Genomic DNA, 21,950 nt, shown 5'->3' on the forward strand with positions numbered 1-21,950 from the left:
AATCTTTAGGTCCCTGCTACTTGTGTGCCCCCATCACAGTAATCAGACACATTTGCCAGTGAACGACATCACGATTGAGCACACACTTGCCTGTCATCGACAAATTCGTGGACCTCTTCCTCTCTCAGCGCGTTGTGGCAAGCGAGGAGTGTTTCATTGTCTACTGAGTAACTTCTGGCTAAGACCAAGTATATGAGTCTTGTTAGTCGGTGCATTGTAATACCTGGGTACAAACTAGTCTATAGACAACACTGTAGGTTGTTGTTGGGAAAACATCACGCGGGTTGACGATATTTATATCTATATATGTATGTTTTATAAACAAGAGCAAAATATGTGTGTGTGAGAGAGAGAGGCGGAGGATGGGCAGTTGGAACCAATCAAAACCTTGCCGTTTGTCCGATCATCAAATTTGTGAGGAATATTCCTATTGATTACGGCTCGGCCATGTTTGGTCAATGTGCGTTGCTCCCTAAGCATATTGATGCTTATTTTTCCGATCTTACATATTTCCGATGATTCTAAAGGGGAAAATATTACGCAGAAGAAATGGCAGATACCTCCACCACGCAGAGCAAACGTGGACCACATCGCAATTTAAGCAAATCGTCTAAAAGAGCGAGAGACAGAAAGGAAGAGGGCGAGTGGCATGGCGGATGCACCACCGCAAAGTTATCTCCCGCTTGTCTACAAACGGCCAGCGGCATCTCGCGCTTTCCTTCCTTCCTTTGATCTCTCCGCGCGATGCACCGTGCACCGACAGTCCCTCGGGCGACGCCTGATAAACCGTGTGTATGTTGTTTGAACCCTCGTTTGCATCCACTTGATATGTTCTTGAAATAAAAGTTAATATCTGATTAGGGCTAACATGTTATTGTTAGTAACGGGGAATCCATCTCAGATATCCTTACATTAGAAATATGTAAATCCTAAGTTAGAGAGTTCTTAATTTTGCACAGATGATAGAGTAGAGTGTAGAGAATAAAACAAGTCTTGGAATGCTGGGGAAGTTGGCTCTAGCTAAGTTTAGTGATTTCATTGTGAGCAGGTGTAGGTGAAATACTTCAGATTGGGACAGAAAACAAGTGTAAGTGTAAAGAAGGGTTGGGGACATTTAAAACAACTGAATATATGGGAGAAGTGCCGCTTGTTTTAAATTTTAATTTCAACTGTAAGTTACAAAGATAGGCTGACATCTTTATAGTTTAGCATCTATTGGCAGCTACAAGTCAAGGTAGAGTTTCTTCGTTTGAAGTCATGGGTCAAAAATTAGTTTCAGTATTTTAGGTCCATCGGTTGTGTCTGGAGTAGCTCCTGCGAACCTTTCTCTGACGATGCGATTCCACGCGCCTTGGCGAAAAGAAAGTGCGCGCGGACACAGAGCAAATAATCTCGCCAATATCCGACCAAACCGGAAGAAAAACTTCGCAATATCCTGAGAATTCAAATAGCAAACTTTCAATCGCGATGACTCGCCGAGGCTTTCTAAAAATTGTCAGGAATACGTACATGCAGTCGTCTGCTTTCTTACAGCGGGGATGGATGTTTAAAAAATGATTAGGTGGGTACGAAGTTTGGGTTTTTTTTTCCTTTTATTTATTGGGTGAAGTGCGAGATAAAAGTTCCCCATTTCTATGTGAATACCCCTTAGTGTTCTAGAGATACACGCATACAAACTAACATCAGCGTGCACGAAGAGGTCAACAAAAGAGAAGTTAAAAGTGTACACGGATACGTTTAAATGTTCCTGGTCTCAGCCAAGTGGAAAGCCGGAACTATACATGTGTGCAAACACATATTTCTGGTAGAACAATAGCAATTGACTCTATCGATGACATGATCTCGAGTTGTTACCTTGACTTCAATGACCTCAGGCCCTTTCTGGTTTCACCAGAAGTGCAGGTTGTTTCTAAGGGCCACACTCCACCTTTCTCTCTTGCCTTGGTGGTCACTACAAAAAGCGTGGCACCCTTTGATTTAGAATGGCTTTCCCTCTCGCAAAGATGTCTTCGAATGCGGCAGCTTTGTTGTTTTGATGCATGTTTTGTAGTCTTTTTGTTATGAACCTCTTCTACATTCTAGCACATGATGGTAATATTGGGGTTATTTTTGACCAGCTGTTTTCTCTTCTCCTCCACCGGCTCCACAGGATGTTGGAGGGACCTACAGTCGCTGTACCTGTTTGGTGGTTCTTCACAGAGAGAACACCATTTGTATGTAAGGTCTCCAAATGTTATGATGACTTGCTGCGAGGTCCAGCATCCACAGCACTCGGGGTTTATTTCAGGGTTATCTGTCCTTAATTCATGGGGAGGGGGAGTTTACTGGGGATCCCACCATAGGGCTAAATCTCTTGGTATGCACACGACTGGACACAAGCGATGTCTTCTTCTGTGGGGCGCTGCATCACCTGCTCTTTCGGACCGACTGGCTAAAGGGGTGTCCTGCATACACGTCCAGGGAAGCCAGCCAGCTAACCTCAGTATCTGGAGGCCACTCTCCTATCCGATAGCCTGGTCCCAGGTCCCCAGACTAAAGTTTTACAAAGAACGTACAACAGCATGTTTTCGGGGTGGACGGGTGCAATAACAAATTTACAACACCCGCTATACATCCTGTTCAGTTTTTTGACTGGCAATCGTTATAGTCTTTGCTTCGTGCTGTTGCCGGCAAGGCAGGATGTTGCAGAGACCTGTAGGTGAGAATGTCCCACAAGATAATCTTAACATCCGTTCTCTTTTGCATGCCGAGCGGCTACCACTGTCAAAGCTGAAATTTCCCATCTCAGGTCAAAATACAGCACTTCGCCACGTGATGAAACCGACAACACGAAGAATCATCAAAAGATTAATCAAGCAGCATAGCAAGTGGTATCGATGTCCTGTGTAAAACTCACGATTAGCATTTTTTTTTTTATAAGTTTGCTGACGAGCGACCAAAGCGATCATTCCACTGTACCATCAAGCTGCTTGTTCCACTTACAAAAACGTACGAGTGAAGGGTTAAAAAGAAATCTTCAACCCCGTATATAAGCAGAAAAAAAAGGTTTAACAATTTATCAGGAGATTCTTTGTAAGAAGCACTTTGTTCTCTTCTCCATACGTGCAATAATCAAGTAAAAATACTTTGTTACTCCACTGGTCAGTTGCTCGTTCAGTCCCCACCCTTCTCTCTCCCTCACTTCGGCTTAAAATCTTGACCACAGATGGACTCAGCTACGACACCAAGGCTACTGCCCACAAAACTAAGATAATTTAATTAAAGGTTATTCCATGGAGGTTCATCCGTGATTATACAGCTTTATTTCATTGCATTGCGACCTTTGTCGCCGGTGTCCAAGAAGGGAATAAAGGGGTGGGGACAGAATTTTGCACGGAATTCAGCCCCGTCATTTTTTTTGGGGGGGTGGGACTCTTTACAGTACTTTTAAACCAGACTCGACTTACTCTCTAACACCTTTCGAATATCGACAGTTATTAGCTGTTTTGTTACATACCTTACCGTAACAACATCTACATGCGAGACAACTGCTGAACTCGACCTTGACTCTTGAACGCGAGCTAGCCCGGTCAAGGTCACACACAAAGAACACTTTGAGGCGAACTGAGTTTGCCCTTACTCCCTCCTGCCTCTCACCGAGTTTAAGCACGCTCAAAGCATGCACGTCGTCTGGCTTCTACATGCCTCCAGACAAAAGTGGCACATGCCGCGAAAACCAGAGCAGCTTGTTGCTCTTGACAATTATGTGCACTCGATCCCACGAGCTGTTGTCAATCACACAGTGCATCTGCTTCACCAGTCAAAGCACGACAGACACAAGCGCATACATGTATTAACAAAGTACGCATCACTTCATAAAGTAGTATATATTTCACACAAAAAGCAATCTTCTGGTATACATAGCGAATTAACTGCATTCTCTTTTAAATATAGCACAGGAAATAAATATACACACTTCACACTTAACGCACACTTTTAAAAGATTTCAAAAGCTCAGATGCACTTTTCATTTATTAAGGCTAGTCCGAGTCACTAAGCTCTCTTGCTGCTGTCATGAATTTGCCCATTGTTTTTTTTCCAAAACTCACATGACCTCAGACTTTTTGATGTCCTTTAGACCACTTTGATATCACACAAATAGGGAGGTAGATTTCTTTTCAAAATTTGAGTGCAAATGGTAAAATGTCAAAAACCTTTTATCTTCAAAAGAAAAAAATCAAATTATTTGCTCATATTTTTGAAAAATATCTTGTAACAAACCAAAACCAGCAAACTGGAGATCAGGTCTTGATGGCAGCTTTTTCCATCTTGTACAAATGTGAACAATTCATGTAGAACTCCAAATAAATAAAAAAAAATGCCTCAAAGGTATATAAATGATTTGCCCATCAAGAGACAGAGAATTAGGTATAAATATATTAGCTCATATAAATTTACTTAGCGGATGTGCATGTGTAAAAGGTATGTGAAATCAAACCTCATGTGTGTGTGAAAAAAGTATACAAAAATTAACATAGTGTATCTTTAGAATAATTAATGTATAAATATCTTAACCTTAGCTAAAACGATATAACAATAACCTTTCATTCTGATTAAAAAAAACCCACAAAACATCAAAAAAAGTCCACTTTTGGTGTGGTATATACTTGGCATCTTTTAGCAGAGATCAGAATGAAAGAACTCAACTGTATATATATATAAAATAAAATGTGAAAGGGGAGGAATAATTATACTGCTTCATATCTCACAAATAGCCACATCAACAAGGCCTAGCATGCTTTCAACAGCCTACACCCCATCTGGAACTTCCAAGCATTATCCTTCTGCAGAAAAAACACATCTTCAACAACAATAATATGAAGGCAGTCGTATTGTATGGTTCTGAAACCTGGAGAGTGACAAATACCATCAACAAGAAGCTGCAGACCTTTACCAACGCCATATTCTAGGAATAAATAAGATGGCCTGAAAAGATCTCTAACAGCAGACTGTGGAAAAGAACCAACCAGATACCCAAGTCATCAAAAACGTGCAAATGGGGCTGGATAGGGCACACCATGCGCAAACCAGCTGACACCATTGCCAAGCAGGCACTTGACTGGAACCCTCAGGGGAAGAGGAGAGTTGGGAGACCAAAGCAGTCTCAGAAAATAACAGTAGAGAGCGAGGCAAAGGAAGTCGGAACCACATGGGCCCAAATGAGGGGGGGCTGCCCAAAACCAGGTCCACTGGCGAGGTGTTGCTGTGGCCCTAAGCTCCTCGAGCAGTAAAAAGGACTAAACTATATCTCACAATTTAAACGACAAAAACTGCATTCTTGCATGCATGCATGCACAAAATTCATCAAGGACAAAATGCTAACAAGAAATTGTGAAACATTCCATAATGGCACTACTGATCTCTAATCATCTAAATGTCATGGAAAATGTTAAGGGGAGGGGGGGACCTATTAATAACAATTTAAACAATTTAAAGTCAACACTGCTAAGTTTCAAGGCAAGTTTTTCTTTACAATCAGATCTGAAATCAACAGAAGCAGGGAAAATGCTCTCTCCAGCCTCACAATATAATACAAGTAGAATGCATCTCAATGCCTGAAGCTTGGTAAGTGTCCAACATACTACAGTTAGATTTTTGTCACATCCTCTTAGTATTTGTGACAAAAATCTAACTTAAATTTGTGCACATTAGGTGAAAAAACATCGCATGAAAAAACATCGCAAGCAAAAACTGCCAAGCACACATTTCATCAATATTAAACTGTAAATATGCAGTCATCCTTTGGCTTCGGATAAAATATAATTTATATAAAGTCTACATTTCAAATAGAAAAAAGTCTTCGAAGAATGTCATTCGAGTTATGATTATAATTTAACATTAAAATGCCTTTTCAAACTTTTATCTAAGGAAAAGAATGGTGTGCTAGACCTTCCTGATTGGTCCAAGTTATAAACAGATTCTGGTATGTAGCAATGATATTGCTAGTCCTGCAAAATCTCTCTCTGCACATGAATAACATGCCATGTCACAGCCAGTGGTGTCCATAATGGCCAGGTGGAGCAATACATTGAAGTCATCAGACAATCATCATTTATCATGCCTCGTAGTAAAGTGTGAAAGTGCTGTTCTCTAGCCTTAACGTAGTAAACCTTATAAAGGCTTATATGCTTAAAGACTTCACAATACAATCTGGTAAGCATCATTCACATTTGTCAAATTTTGTCATAGCCCAGATGACTTATTAGAATTTGTTTTTCATTTACTTTTGTGCTGTTATAAAAGCCTCAAGTGTGAAAATTTATCACTGAGACTGATTTTCAGGTTGTATATGGGCATAAAAGCTAATATGGTCATTGGTGTAACAGAAAAAGAATTTTGCTCACAAAATTTTTTAAAAAAAATGGAAAAGTAGATATATATTTTTGGGAACCCTGTTGCTGATATTCATTTTAATTTACTGTGTGCACATCACTAACAATCTAACTGTGTAGCCAATCAGCTATAATACTAGCTTGAAAAGTTGAATATGAAGTACAATTATTATGATAATTTCAGGTGATTGTGCAGCAACTCTATGTTGCTGGACGAGAAAAAGCATGCTTCTGTATAGCAGGCACAGACCCTGGAAGAATACGCTTTTGCAGTACCTCAAAACCATCTTGCTTTTCAGCATATATATATTTGAGTAACATTCAGGAGCATAGCCACATTTGCATGTCAGCTCTACATGCACAAACGAAGTTGATCTATTGTCTTCTGTACAATGAATCTTTTAGAAACGTGTGCACACTTATTACGTCACTGCTTTCCTGTGTATTCATTGACACAATAGTTTCCATATCTGCACTTGGGCTTTCAAGATTTAGTATCTTCTAAGTCAACTTGTATCAGCGATGATACTGCTGGTAGGGATGTCACACACAGCTTCAGGCCTAAATGGACATTTGAACAGGCGAGATCACTTTTATTTAATTTCTTGAGATTCATATTTCTCCACACAATTTCATGTTTGAAGTATTAATAAGGGATATAAAAGGAGTCTCTTAAGCATGATATGTCTCACCAATCAGGTAGGTCTTTAACACAGATATGTATGTACAAATCTAAAACCAAATCAGAAATTAAGCAATGTCTAAGCATATCGGGAAAATAAATGCACAAAATTTCTTTTGAAAAATGAAAACCACTTCCAAGCAAGAACAGGGATTTGAAGTTTGAAAGACAGTTAAGTGATATTTTACCTCAAAATGACACCCTGTTTTAAAACTAGCATATTATCAAAAATCACAATAGTTTATTTTTGCTTCTTTTATAAAAATATATAACTCTACATGCTGAAAAAGCACTATGAACTCTTGCTAATACTTATCTCCTATTCTAGACTATGCTTGCCTTGCTTATGTCGGAGATTTATTTCTTGTGATGAAATTGACATAAATTGGCTAATATCACTTCTTTCCCTTGTTTCAAGTTTAACAAAAGCTGGCCAATGCATCTGAACTCTACCACAAAAGACTGCCAAAATTAGGTAATTCATCTATCCAAGCAAGGCTAAATTCAAGTTGCTCATCACCTATGATGATTGCAATTCTGCTGTTGGCCAGATGTGACCAATCTGGCTGTTGCATAGCTGAGAGGTGAGGCCCTTTAGCAGGACTGACTGTAGCTAACAGTCAGACCCAAAACAGATGGCTCTGCTTTCCCAATAATTTGTGCATCATGTACAGAACAGAAAATACTTCAGTTGTGTCTACATATGCACAGATATGTAACATATGCACATTTAGTTAACTGCATGTAAAAGATTTGACATATTTGTGAAAAAGCCATACATTATTTAGCAAATAGATTCACTTATATTCAGACTGAAAGTGATTTCTTAAACATGTCATCTTTAGGCTTCACTTGCACCAAGGTTTGCATCATTCCAGCAATGATGTGCTGTTATTTGAAGTGTAGATGATTTATATTTTTTAATCTACTGCAATCCAGAAATGTGGCTGTTCTTATATGATCTATAGAAGTGAAAAATAAGCCCATTAATATTAGTTTGGAGTTTGTGATTTTGCACACATGATCAGTTTTTGAACCTTAAAAGATTTGTAAATTGCTTTTAAAAATTATGACCTAAAATTTCTTATTGCTAGAACTCTAGAACTTACTAGACTTCTTATTCAATAATGGAATTAAGAATTCATACCTGGATGTAGTATTCAGCAAATTAGTGAATGCATGGACATTTTTAATTTCATTTTTATCCATTTTCTCTTCCTTGTAATTTAGAGTAAATGTTTTACAACGGATTTACGCATACCCTTAAACAATACTGATGAATTTTGTAGCTGTATCTTTAGTAGTTCAAAAGATACAGGTGTTTTTAACATGTTAATTCCACATTTTTCCACCTAACAAATTAGAGAATTGTCAAACTTTGGGGCTACAGATATAAAATATGTGGACACTAGTACACCTGGGAAAAAAAATTGAATCCAAGGTATTTGCCACTGTAGATTTCATCATTTTGGAGAGGTAATAGTGCATTACTCTTTGTTTTTGAAACCCTCAAATATGCATGAGGTGAAATCATACAGAAAAATTTTTCGTTTTGGCTTATGAACCACAATTAGTAATTCTGAACTGTTGATCTTGTTTAACTAGGAGCAACCTACAGTCGTAAAATGTTGTCATTGTTACCTTCACTTGTCATTAAAAAAAAAAAAGGGAAAAAATACTTTTAAAAAAGCAACGAAAACACAACTTCGTACCTTTAAAGTAGTGTATAAGTTAAACTAAAGATTCAGTGCAATATTTCATTGTGCTTGAGATTCAGCACGATAACAGGCAAACCACTGGTAAAGAGGATGCACCAGTCCCAAGGCCACAAAGGCAACCAAAAACTGGTTTACCTAGAGAGAAAAAAATCCCACAAAGTAGTTAGGTTAAGTTTAGCACAGCATTTACCAAAACTATGCAGATTTAATTTAAAACACAGCTATAGATCAAACTTATCCTGTCCTTTGGGAGTGAATAGGAAGAAGATAGATCAAACTCACTGGATCTTTCCTTTGTGCAACCACTTTTTGATTACTTGGCACAGTATACATTTCATAATCAATGCAATGTTGCACTACAAACATGTTTCTATAATATGTAAGAAATTTACAAAAGTAATATAATCTTAAATAACATGGTTACTAGCAACAGTTTCACATGAATTCCATCAACTTTTACATAGTCTCATGTTGTATAAGGCACAGTAAAAGTCCCACAGCCTCCTGGTTGTCATCATTCTCCTGACTTTTACAGGTTGACCTTTGCTTTTCAGGTGCAACCCCTTGGAGTGGGCAGGGAGAAGAATCAGTAAGAAGCATCCCATTTGTTTAGAAAAGACATCTAGACTTTAACTTTTCAGTTGTTTTTATCTCACAAACAAAAAAATTCTGTTCTATCTTAAATCAAAGACGGCCAGTTCTTTGAAACATTTTATGCAGAAGAATGCTAAATACAATGTTCCTAGTGTCCACCAGACTTGTTTACATCTTTTATCAACAAAAATCTTTTATGATTTAGTTGCTATATTTGTACGTTTACTGACTTTTTTTTCAAAACTGCTGATCCAATATTTTTTAGGAGCAGCTGGCTCTAAGGTTGCCTGAACATGTGAGTGGAAAACACCTCATGCCCACATCCTAGAAACGAGAACCTGATTTATAAGGGAAGGCAAAGGCAACAGAAGAGGATTGACCTCTGCTTTCTATATGCAATTCCCAAGACATGGTGAGACAAGGTAAACTTACAGCTTACTACCCCTATGGCCAGCTAAGCTATGGATAAAAATGATAAAGGTGCTCCTGTGACCTTATAGTCACAGGTGTGGCTAAGCGTTAGTTCCCTTCATTATGGTGGGATCAGCTTTTGTTAGGGCACTGTCCATCTCCTCTCCCTTACTGCTTTACCTTTCCTAAGTACCCACTTATGGGTATCAACCTGGCTGAAAAGTGTTTCTTTGGGTACAGAAACCAATGCTCCTTCCCCCTCCTCATTTCAGTGTTTTTGGGTTTTTTTTTTAACCCTTTGAAACAATATCCCTTATGATAAAGACATTATAATCCTTTTTGTACATCTGACTACATTGAAAAAATAATTATCACATTTCTATTCTTGTCTTTGGAAAGTAATATAAAAAGTGGTACAAGATACTTACTACTGAAAATCCAGCTGCCTCAGCCCATGAGAAAAGACCATACTGTGCCAAACCAAAGATACCCGCAAGTATGATCATAACACCATACATGATTCCAAAGTACTCACTGGGGAACCTACATGACAGATTTGCATCACTGAGATATCTGTATAACAGCACAATATGATCATACTAAAAAAATTTGTATTTTGCTGCATGCACTAAATTCTTTGTCCAACTACTGATAAAATCTGATAACCTTGAAAAATTCCCAAGCAATCAAACTGTAAAATATGCTTTTTATTTGTTCATTTTCCAATTTTCACTAGGTATTGGCACACACATTCCCACTGGTAAAAAGTAGGTGCTCACACAAAAATCGCTTGTTTTCATTAAAAAGTAATTTATGGACCATCAGAAAAAGAAAATTCACTTCTGAATCACCATAAAGAAAAAAAAATGTTTTTTGCCGTATATCATTTTGCAAATTAATTTTTAAGTCACTTGAGCAGAAAGTCAGTGTTTGTAATTTTTCATATAAAGTACTCAAAGACTAAAGACTTCTAATGTTTCAAGCTGCTGTATATGAAAACCTCAAACACAGTCCAAAATAAATTTGTTATAGCTGTGATGCACACCACAAAATCAAACAGCAATATCTTGAAAACTGATTAAGATAGAAACTCTATTTTTTCTTCTACTTTTTGCTGTCATGTGAAAATGAAAAAATTACTCATTTTAATAAAGCCCAATTTTTGTGTAGTGGTATATATTTTTATATGCTAGACTTGGAAAAGAAAATCGTCTTGAAAAGTTTATGTGGTTAATTCTACTCACATGACACCAATATAGGCAGCTGCCATGCTGTACAAGAAGGAGCGGAAGATGGTAACAAAGATAAACGTCAGGTAAAGAACACGAGTGTCTTGAATAAGCACTAGTATTGACACCATTATGCCAAACAGTCCAGTCAAGGCTAGCGGAAGTACAGATGGCATCAAGTCACGTCTCAACTTAGACTTGCTCTCTATACAAACAAAACAAAGAATTACTTATTATCTTGTACGTCACATCCAAACATGATAAAAGTATAATGCGAGTTATAATTTTACTTTTAAAAACAAGATCTCTAGGACTAATATCAAAGACTGTTAGTAACATAAGACTTACTTCATACTAACTCTTCAAAACCATCATTTGTCACTATCAGCTGAGAGAGGGAGTAAATTTTGAAATATGGACAATGTATACAGGAATATAAGACTGATAATAATGCAAACTAACCACAAAAGAAACGTTTGTTGAAATCGTAAACAAGTCCAGACAAAGGAGCCATGAAGCATCCACAAATCATGGTGTACATCAACGCATTTGTGTAATGGCTAACTGGAATAAAAAGAGAAATAAAAGTCATGTTTTTTAAATCAGCCTATTGCTGTATAATTCTATATATTTATATAAATATATATTCTATATATTTCTAGCATAAAATATAATTCTGTTTCTACATATATTTAAGATACCCCTTCACATGAAGTGTTTGATAAATTTCCAGTGGCTGAAAAGCTATCATATGTATAACCCTACAGTTCCATGTTATCAATACAATGACAGCTAAGCTGGTATGAAGAAATTTCTGCATGCAAAATGTTCTCCTTTGGTAATCACAAATACTTATAGTTCTATGAAATATACACTTTATCTTTTGACTCTGGCAAGCATGTCCTCTTTATTTTCTACGTCAGTTTCTTCAAAATCATCCCTTAAATGCTGACAGCAAAGTATGCAATTTTAAGTACAAAATGCTTTACTTCAGGACACTATTTTTCCAGTTATATATTTATAAAAGCTGCTGCATCTAAAAACTGAATTTTTTTGGTAGATTTGCTTCCCTTGAAATATATATATAGTTCTCAGAAAACAATAAAAAGATGGTGGCATGTGTCATTTCTATTTTGCTAAGCAAACTGTTCTGTAAATAACAGTCTTATGCTGCAAAAAAAAAAGGTGTAAACATAATTTCTTTTTCAAATGTTACAATCTACTTTAATGATAATCAACTAAAGACTGATTGGTCATGTGCCTGACTCTACATGCCTGAGTAAAATCTGTATGACTAGAAGCTTCATCTCAGGAACCACAAATTTCTCAAGACAAAATGTCATTCTCTGATTTGACATAAGTCATTCAAAAGCGGTTTTTAAAGTTTCTCACCTTAATGTTTGGTTGGATATGGCTAACAAATGAAAAACTGAGCAGATATGGTACTATACACTATAAATAATATTCTAATCAAAACATTTATAAGTAATGACCTTCACTTGAGGCAACAAGAGCAGTAAGCCAACTGTTAAAGGATGCAATAAAATAGTAGAAGCGCAACTGCAAAACCGAAAGCCAGACAACATGGAAAAGGTAGACTGGAGACAAGATGCAGGATATGACGGAAGGAAGCCCTTCTTTCTCTTCTTTATCCTCTTTATTCTCATCAGATGTTAAGCATGCCCCCTCTTCTTTAGTACCTGTCATTGGATCACAGTAAAAATTTAATACTAAAAATAACACCTCTTAAACTCAATCTCAGTATCAGTTTCAGTGTTGGGAACAGATAAGATTATCCTTCAGTCTTTCACAAGATAATTCTAGCAATAAATTCTGAAAGAGATAATTCATTTGCAGTTGTGAAACCAAACATGCATGAACTCATAGAATTCACAAAATTTCTATACTTTTTTCTAATTAGCTAAAGACATGTCCATTGTAACCAATTTATATTTATAATTTCTTGAAAAATAACGGAATTATTTCCTCCCTGAATTGCTTAGATGGATTAGAGGCTACCTAGCAGGTAGGCACATGTTAGGGGGATCATGTTGTTTAGTTCATTGCTTTGTTTAGTTCATGAACTCCCAATGAAAAAAAATATATCTCTGTTGAACAAGTTAATATGATTTACACCAAGCTTTTTCTTCAAAAACATGTCAAATATTTTTTAAGAGCAAAAAGGGTTTACTGTTATCTTTACAATGCCTAAGCATGGATGAAGGAAGAAAACTGCATGGTAAAATAATTCTTAACTAGCCTTCCTGTTAACTTCTGATTGTCAACAACTCATGTGATCAGTGAGACGGTGACTGATGCTGTATTCTCTATGGCAGTTTAAACTTTTCTTTTTATACTAAGTAGGTCATTACAAAGGATGCAGTATGACCACACTCTATTAAAAACAAAATGCCTTCTAACAAGATTCCAGCATTTTTCAGAAGAGAGAACATCTATTTATGCTCTTTGACGTGCAAAGTGTACACTTTCACCTATTATAATTCCTACATAATTGTTCAGTCCACATTGCTTATATGTATTCCTCTAGATTAAAAAGTGGATGAGTAAAGTCAAAGTATTGTCATATACAAAATCCAACTTGGTGACTTTACTTTCAAAAATGTTCTTTGAGATAGAAAATAATCTTCTAATGACTAAATACAATGCACATTATATTAGCACTTATGGTGCCCTGCTTAACAAATCACAGGAGCCCATACATCTTCAGAATTCCTGGTATTTGGCTTGCAGATGTACCTTACTATTTTAGGCATTGACTCTTCATTATGTTCTTTAAGCTCATTATTTCACCTGTTTGTCCTTTAAAGACCATACTTAAACAGATACAACAGCTGTAAATATTTAATAGTTCATTGAAATTGAATTTATGCTACCTGAATGTTATCTTTGGGGGTGGGGAATAGTGGTTGGGCAAATCTGTAAAATGGTAATAAAAACAGCACAATCTAACTAGACACTGTCTTTTACTTAGTTTATTGTGTATAAACCCAAATTTTTGTTGGCATCCCATCTCACCGCCAAAAAAAAAAAAAATCATCATCATCCTCAAGAATCCAGGAAAGCCTTAAAATTCTTGAATGTTTATTTTCCTATCAGGTATTATCTATTTGTAGCTCACTTCTTGGGAGATTTGCTTTCATATGGGAATGATAGAAATCATATGGGTTTGTTTTCATGTTTTCAAATGTTTTGAATATCGCCAAGGAGAAAGAATGACACCTACCGCTGACAGGGCATGCATCACTTGGCGATGTCTTAGTGATGAGCTCAACCCCTTGCTCACCTGAGCCCACATTTCTTGGGGTGGGTTTGCGGATAAAGTCCCGAGGTAAAAAGCAGAAAGTGTTCACCAAAGTCAGCAGGTGTAAACTTGAGATGAACAGCATGGACCATTTGAATGCCACACCCCTTTCATAAATCAGCTAGGAGAATGCATAAAAGTGTTACATTTAAAATGTGATATGGAAATTATATGCACAAAAGTCTAATTTAAATTAACTACTACTGCTTATACTGACCAACTATCCCATTTGTGGAAAGCGTTCATCAAATGTTTGAAACAGACAGATAAAGAGTACATGCTACAACAGGCTTGAGGCTGAAAACACTGAAATACAGGAAAGGAAAAGTATCAAAAATGTAATACATTAAATGGAAAAAGGAACACTATCCCACTCATTAAATAAATTTTTAATTCTGGAAATTTACCTATTATGTTCACATAAACATTAACAGGCAATTTCAAATGCTGAACAAAGTTCTAAATCACCTTCACAATGAGCATGATTCCTGAAGAAGCATCAAAAGCTCCAGAAAATAGTGCCATCACTGTTGAGCTACCATGGGTGAACAGCACGGAAAACTGAAGCAAAAAGAATGATTGGCATTGTTAAAATAAAATTGAAGCTAGAGGCATATTGTGAATTACAATGAAGTAGTGTTGAAAACAGAGCTGAAAATGTTTGTTCAACTTTCTTCTAATGTAATTATTTTGCTTATTTTTAAAACAATGAGAAAAGTATAAAGAAAAGTACATTAGAAAAATAGGTCCCAGGAAAGAGAAGTTTTTCTGGCATACAAAAATAGTGTCTGACCAAATTTATTGTTTAAAATTGAAAACACTAAGGACACTTCAAGATTTCTTGCGCACACAATTTTTTGTGTAATTCCTTCAAAAGTCTACTAATGCATTCGGAAATAAACACTGTAAACATTCCACTATGGCACCATATAGATATAAAAGTATTTGTACATATGGTGAAACTACCTTGAATTCAGGTTTAAATCAATTATATAAAAAAAAACCATAAAAATTGGTAAAAACACCAAGCATGGTCTTAAAGATATTTTTAATCTGAAATACCTGTGCATTGGTCATCATTAAAGGGATACCACCTATTCCAAGAAATGAAAGACCAGGGAAAATAAGCCAAGGGAAGTCTGTAAAATGAAAAATATATCAGACATGTAAGCTGCTACACTAGTAAACACGAATACAAAATGTGGCTATAAGACACACACACTATTTATAGAACTAAGGCAAGTTTTAAAAGATGGAGATTTTAGTAACTTTTATTTGCCATATAGACCCAATGTAAGAATGAAAGTTTTTTAGGTTTCAATCACCACCATAATCTTTAAATACAAGGAAGTAAAAATAAAATGGTGGTGCAGGAGATGAGTGACGAGGAAGCACCTATTCAAGTTTTCTGCATAATCTTGATATTTGTCATTAATGCTTGCCCTCAGAACATGTACCCTTCTTAGAATTTAATGTGGTGCATTAATTCATTACCTGCATATGCCAACTGCTATACAGCATAAAATGTAAAAAGCAGTTAGGTTAGATTAAAATTTTCAATGATGAGAAGAAACAAATTATAAAATCTTGGTAAGACATATATATTGTCCAAAACAAGCAGTTCTGCTACACCATAATTCATACCTTTTGATGTAAACCCTGTTAAGAGACTTCCTGAAAGAAATGATGCCCTGGAAAATTTAAAAAAAAAAATATTATTAGTTTCCAAAACACACCTTTACACAGCCAATGTTTCCATGCTAAAGCTTAGTAGACGAAAATTACCAATAGCATCTTCTCCATTGCTTGCTAAAATGTGCATTTCTTTACATACATAATTACCACAAACTAACATTTCTAAGGTCACTCAGGTCACATCATTCAAGCCGTACTGCTGACAAGAAAACAATCACATCCCCTTTCATTTGAACATGCTCTTTGGCTGATCTGCTAATCATTGGTTAAATTCTAGCTGTAAAAATATTAATTTCCTTTAGTCTTTCTATAAATTTCTGTTGAAAAGATAAATTTATTACTCCAGTGGTCAATATATATATAATGGGCAAACTTGTTACCATACACGCACAGGGACAGTCCTGTAGCATCATATGAAGCATACAACCTACAAGGGACGTCTGAATAATGATTAGCAGAAAGTGAGGCATTGGCTATCTCAGTGTTTCTCAAAGTATTTTGGACCGTGAACCACTTTATTAAAGTAAACAATACGGCGGACCACCAAGGCCTACAATCACTCTGTACCGTGAATTTCAAATTTAAATTGTCGCATTTGTTTCATTACAATTCAAAACGAAATGTACTTCTGTGACAGTAGTATAGTGATAAGTTTACATGAAATTATATTCTTTGCAAAGTATACATAAAAATTAAAAATAAGGAAGTGCACTGAGTTACTAAGGGTAACGGATGATGTGGTTAAATGACACAATGCTCGTGCTGTGACATAAAGACTTAGTTGGTGACTGAACGTTTTATGCGATATGCACATCGATAAAATTAAAACTTGTGTGAAATCAATACTGGACTAATTAGCGTATCTGGCAATTTAAACACCACTTTGCTGACATATGATGACTGTCAGCTGCGGACCAGCTGACTTATGTGTGCAGACCACACTTTGAGAACTACTGGGCTATTCATGTGCATCCTATGCATCTTACACTTGAGATTTAACATTTTAATTAAAATTAATGCTAATCTCTTTCTGCAACTCACAGAGCACAAAGACGAGTCACTCGGGTGCCGAACTTGATGCTGATCAGACCCATTGCAGCACATCCAGCACAAAACATCATGGTACCAATGGTAAATGCCAAAAAGAGAACACTATCACTTTCTAAACAGCTGCAAGAGCCAGCCATCTGCTTTTCTTTTACAAAACTGTAGTTACTTGCAGCATCATGATGTCTGTAACCAGTTTGCATAGTGCTTGTGATATCCATATAAATATCAAGCTCAGCTTCTGCTAAAGTTCTGTTTGCTTGAGTTTTGTTTGGACAAAGATGGGAAAAAATACACTCTTCCTTCAAAACAAAAACAACTGAGCCCCATCCAAACAAAAGACCTCCAAAGAGGAGACATTCCAAAACTCCCCATACAACATAAAGGAAGCGCAAATGTTGACTGGGTGCCATGCTATTGCAGGGCTCCGAAGAATTCTTCTAATTCAGTGAGTTCTGAAATTTAAAAAAAAAAATCAAATAGAAACAAGGAAGTATAAAAATAACAACTGAATTTGTATAGCACACTTCCCATGAAGAGGTGAGCTAAATGTGCTGTGTAGGAAAACCTACAAACAATCCTAGTCAATCATACAACAAAGATTGTGCAATTAAATTAATTAAATCATGTGCTAGCAATATACAGTTCAGCACACACATATGTTGATTGCATTGAACAAAATTATTACTAAAAGAAAATAAAGGTGATCCCCTACTCTTTTCAGGTCATAGAGGGGTGAGGTGTTAGAAACCTCACTTTTCTCGGGGCCAGCTTTTACTGGAAGGTGGTGACCATCTCCTCTCCCAGGCTGCCTTACCTTTCCCAACCCTCAGAGTCAGGTACCTATTCCCGCCAGCTGGGTCAGCAGGGGAAATTTTGTTGCGCTAATCAGGCATTGAAACAGCGCATTCTCAGTTTGGACGCCACTGCTCTAACCCCTTGGCTATCCACTTCTTACAAAGTACACACACACAGAGCAACAGCAGGTACGCTACATTAGGTCATCTCGGGTTAAAACATCACAGCCAGTAGAATTTATCAAGTGTATGGCAAGTGGAATGAATGAGGGCATTGACTCTTCATTATGAAGATTTTTTTTCTGCATACAGGTATCGCCAGACTGCAAGAGTGAGAAATCATTTGCCAACACTTGGTTCACCAGTCAGGCCTAACGAGAGGGGGGGACAGGGGGTCTGGTGTACCCGGGCCCGCGGCTGTCAAGGGGGCCCGGCCTTGGTCAGTGGATTTTTTTTCTTCTTCTCCTTTTCTTTTTCTTTTAAAGAAAGGTCTAAGGACAGAATACCCAAGCATTACACATGCAGAAGTTGAGTTTCAAGTCTGTAGAATACAATTCTGGGGTACTGGGGCCTGTCATGAGAAGTGTAGTCAGCGGGTATCATATTCTCATTTACTAACCACTTTGTAAACAACTTTATGTTCAAGTAGTGATGTAGATCCTAGTGCACTTGTCCTAATGTTTGCAGTCTATATTTCGTTACTGAATGAAGTGTAGATACTGAGATTCGAATTGTAAACATACATTATATACTGGGAAAATAATTTACGATTACAAGTACAAGGGGCCCGGAGAGGTCGTCTGTCCCGGGGCCCGGGCTGGCTCTCGTCGACCCTGTCACCAGTGATCGATTCGTCTTTTGGGCTTGGGACGAAATGGACCCAGTTGGGATGAATTGACTTTTGCTGTGGAGCGAAATGACCGGCCCCCTTTCAGCCATCCCATGTTGAAAACAATTTTAAAGAACTCCGTCCGACTTATTCTCTGCATTTCCAGTCCTTGCACGATCTAGCATTAAGTTTTGCTTGTTTGTGTACGCACACACGTCACAGGGTTCCCAGGGATCAGGGATGGTGCCAAAAAAGGACCTTAAAAGGACCTTAAAAGTACCTTTCATGCATTCGTAAGGACCTAAGTGACAGTCATCAATGCTGAAGTTTTTCTCTTGTGTGGTCGGAAAGATGTATTATTTATGAATCTGTGGTCTTCTCTATGTTCTCAAATACATGTATTTCTAGTAATAAATAATCAAAGAGTTAATTTTGATGCCTGTCTGCCATATTTAGATTAGATAACTTAAAAAGTGTCCTTAGCGCGCTGATAACATACACTGTTAATGTTCCAAGTTTTCTAGAAATCTAAGTAATAATAATTGCAAAACCTGAAAGCCATTCTTTGGTGTAATACAAAAGTCAGTTCACGTGTCTCTCTCTCGCACACACACACTCTAACGGGAAGAGAGAGAGAAATAGAGCTATGCACAGTAGTACTAGAAGATCAAAGTTCAAGAAAGAGTAAGTTTCTAAAGACCTTTTGAAAAAAAGAGTGTTTTTTGCGAATACGGAAGGGCAACTAGTGTTGTACAGATGTGTAGACCAAACATGCAGCGAAAAATCGTCGGTATTTTGCGCCAAAGTCAACTCCGGAAATAAATTTGTGGTAATATTTTATCGATAAAAGGACTTAAAAGGGTCACAGAGAAAATGTAAGGACCTGTGTGAGAATTTGAAAGGACCGCATGGCAAATAAAAGGACTTAAAAGGCCTTTCGGCGAAAATTCAATATAAAAGGACTTAAAAGGACCTTGCAAGGACCTGGGAACCCTGACGTCACTACGAAATTGCATTTTCACAATCAGGCATGAAATCTTTTTGAGACGCATGCAGTCTACGCTATTCTAGCCCCCTTCTCACATGTCTCCGGATTGGCCCAAAAAATTCTGGTCACCTTAATATCAATGTATTACTAGCTTGCGATGAAATAAGAAACCAAACATAAACCGTGGCTGTCATGCATATCAGGTAAGGCGGTTATACCTCTACCAGGTCTTTCATAGAAATCTTACGGGATCTTGCACGAGACACGCGCCAGCCAGTTTAGTTCCCGCCATTTAAGTTTTAACACCGGATATAGCACATGGTTTACCTATTTAATTGTAATAAAAAAAATTCAACACCAATTAAATGTCGTTTTTGTTGTTTAAGCTGTTGCCGTTATTGCTTTCTAGAGGCTACCAACAAAAAGAAAAAACCGGAAGAAACAGATATCCCGCACTGTCCCCCATACTGCCCGTATTGTCGTCTGCTATTTTTACATGAGTTCAAAGATCGTGGATTAAACAGACTTTCTTTGATAAGGTATCGTGTGTTCGTCAAACAAGAAACATTACCGCATTTCTACGAGGCACCAAGGGAGGGGGGATTTTTAATTTTCTCTCTAGTTATACAATTGAATTATATATACAAAATTAATTAATCCCAAAAAAACCTGACGGCGTGCTAAATTTAAAAGAATCATAGAAACCACCATGCAGCTATATGAAAAATCATTGCACAATGACTTTTGGTATCACATAAAGAAGATTCAGAGGAGACATCATTGAAGGTAACAAATATAAACACGAACTTTACAAGATCAGAAGTATGTTCATTGTTCATAGTCTTCACAGTGTCTATATGTACGTCACTATAGCTATACATAAAATCTAAGTACACTCCCAGCAACGATCGATCAAGTAGTGGAAAGATGAAACAGACTGTCTACATCCAGCGGGATTTTAAAAATCTTCTTAAAGGATTATGCAGAGAGAAAAGTTTTGATTGGAAATTTCGAAATTTCCTGTCAAAGTCGCTTTTTGCTTTAATTGAGATGGTTGTGTTCGAAAAAGCTTCGGCTGGTATAATTATTGATATTTTCCACGTTTCATGTAATTAATATATGCGAAACAAAATAGTAGTAGTATACCTATCTATATTTATACTACTTGTTTAAGGCGTATATAGATACGGACAATAGGTCTGTGTGAAAGACATAGAACAAGTTAACTAAACATAAGAAAATTTCCAGCAGACATGTTTTAAAATATCGATCATCACCGTAGCTCATATCAGCCAATCTAGTGCTGTTTCCAGCATCATAAATCTCACTGCCTCCTGTATACCTACACTAGAAAGAAAAGCATGCTAGTTACCCGAAAAAAAGTCAAACTAAAATTATGTTTAAAAATGTAATACTTACAATTAAGCGTTATCAAATGAGCTGTATACTGGAATAATGTTTCACTGACAAGAACGGGCTGCTGTGAGGCATTTTTAAAACCGCTATAATATAAAGGTCAAGTAAATCCACAAGATAAAACTCACGAGACTGAGACAAGTACTTCAGATGTATCATCATTGGTAAACTTTTGCTGATTCAGTGTCACTTGTAATTTTGTCATCCTTACTTTGGACCCTCTCTTTCCATCATTTTAAAGAGTCTTCTTTTCCATGACAAAATGTTTATTTCATTGACATTCAACACAAAGCTTTAAAAAAGTGATACGCAGTACAGAGGTACACTACACACCAATAGTTCAAACAAATGTGTTGATGAATGCCCTCAATTCATCAGGTGATAATTAGTTGTACATGCAACCTTTATGTAACTGTTAACATTTCTACAAACAATTTTAGTTCCTCAACGTACATTCACACAAGAATATGCATTTAAAAATTTGAAAAAAAACACACATTATACATTGATGCTATATCACTGGAAAAACTATTACCATACGTACAGATGATTTACTACTCAAGATCAATCTTATTCCAAAATGCAATGACTTAAGACATTTAAAGAATGAAGTATTATCTTATGCAAATTTTAAAATAATATTGATTAAAAAAACTTTTATCCATATAAAACAACTGTTGTTCCAGTTATTAACTAATGTATAAAGTACAACTTGTTTTACCTTTTTAAGTAAATTATTCCAGAAACATGACAACCAGAGTGGTTACAAGATGTCTTAATCTGTCTGTTATCAGCTTCAGTGTGATTGGAACAGGGCACACAAGGGGCAACCAGTAATGTAGTTATTAAAC

General features: G+C 36.7%; 1 protein-coding gene across 6 annotated transcripts; it reads right to left on the reverse strand.

Moving 5' to 3' along the window:
* Positions 1–6,670: 6,670 nt before the first annotated feature.
* On the reverse strand, positions 6,671–21,195 carry LOC112561723 (solute carrier family 43 member 3-like). Of its 6 annotated transcripts, XM_025234374.1 has the most exons (12): positions 19,902–20,135; positions 17,064–17,524; positions 15,972–16,018; positions 15,390–15,466; positions 14,796–14,888; positions 14,250–14,448; positions 12,499–12,705; positions 11,468–11,569; positions 11,021–11,210; positions 10,205–10,319; positions 8,766–8,906; positions 6,671–6,932 (listed from the first exon to the last, which is right to left on the reverse strand). In XM_025234374.1, exons 2-11 carry the CDS (start codon positions 17,480–17,482, stop codon positions 8,811–8,813), a joined length of 1,545 nt encoding a protein of 514 aa, XP_025090159.1. In that variant the 5' UTR covers positions 17,483–17,524; positions 19,902–20,135; the 3' UTR covers positions 6,671–6,932; positions 8,766–8,810. The 6 variants fall into 6 exon arrangements, with proteins under 6 accessions (XP_025090159.1, XP_025090149.1, XP_025090169.1 ...); XM_025234364.1 differs by lacking the exon at positions 19,902–20,135 and adding an exon at positions 21,103–21,195 and having other exon boundaries at positions 6,671–8,906; XM_025234384.1 differs by having other exon boundaries at positions 6,671–8,906; positions 19,931–20,137.
* Between the last annotated feature and the right edge of the window lie 755 nt (positions 21,196–21,950).

The sequence above is a fragment of the Pomacea canaliculata genome, linkage group LG1, assembly GCF_003073045.1.
Source record: "Pomacea canaliculata isolate SZHN2017 linkage group LG1, ASM307304v1, whole genome shotgun sequence".
Classification (NCBI taxonomy): Eukaryota; Metazoa; Mollusca; class Gastropoda; order Architaenioglossa; family Ampullariidae; genus Pomacea; species Pomacea canaliculata.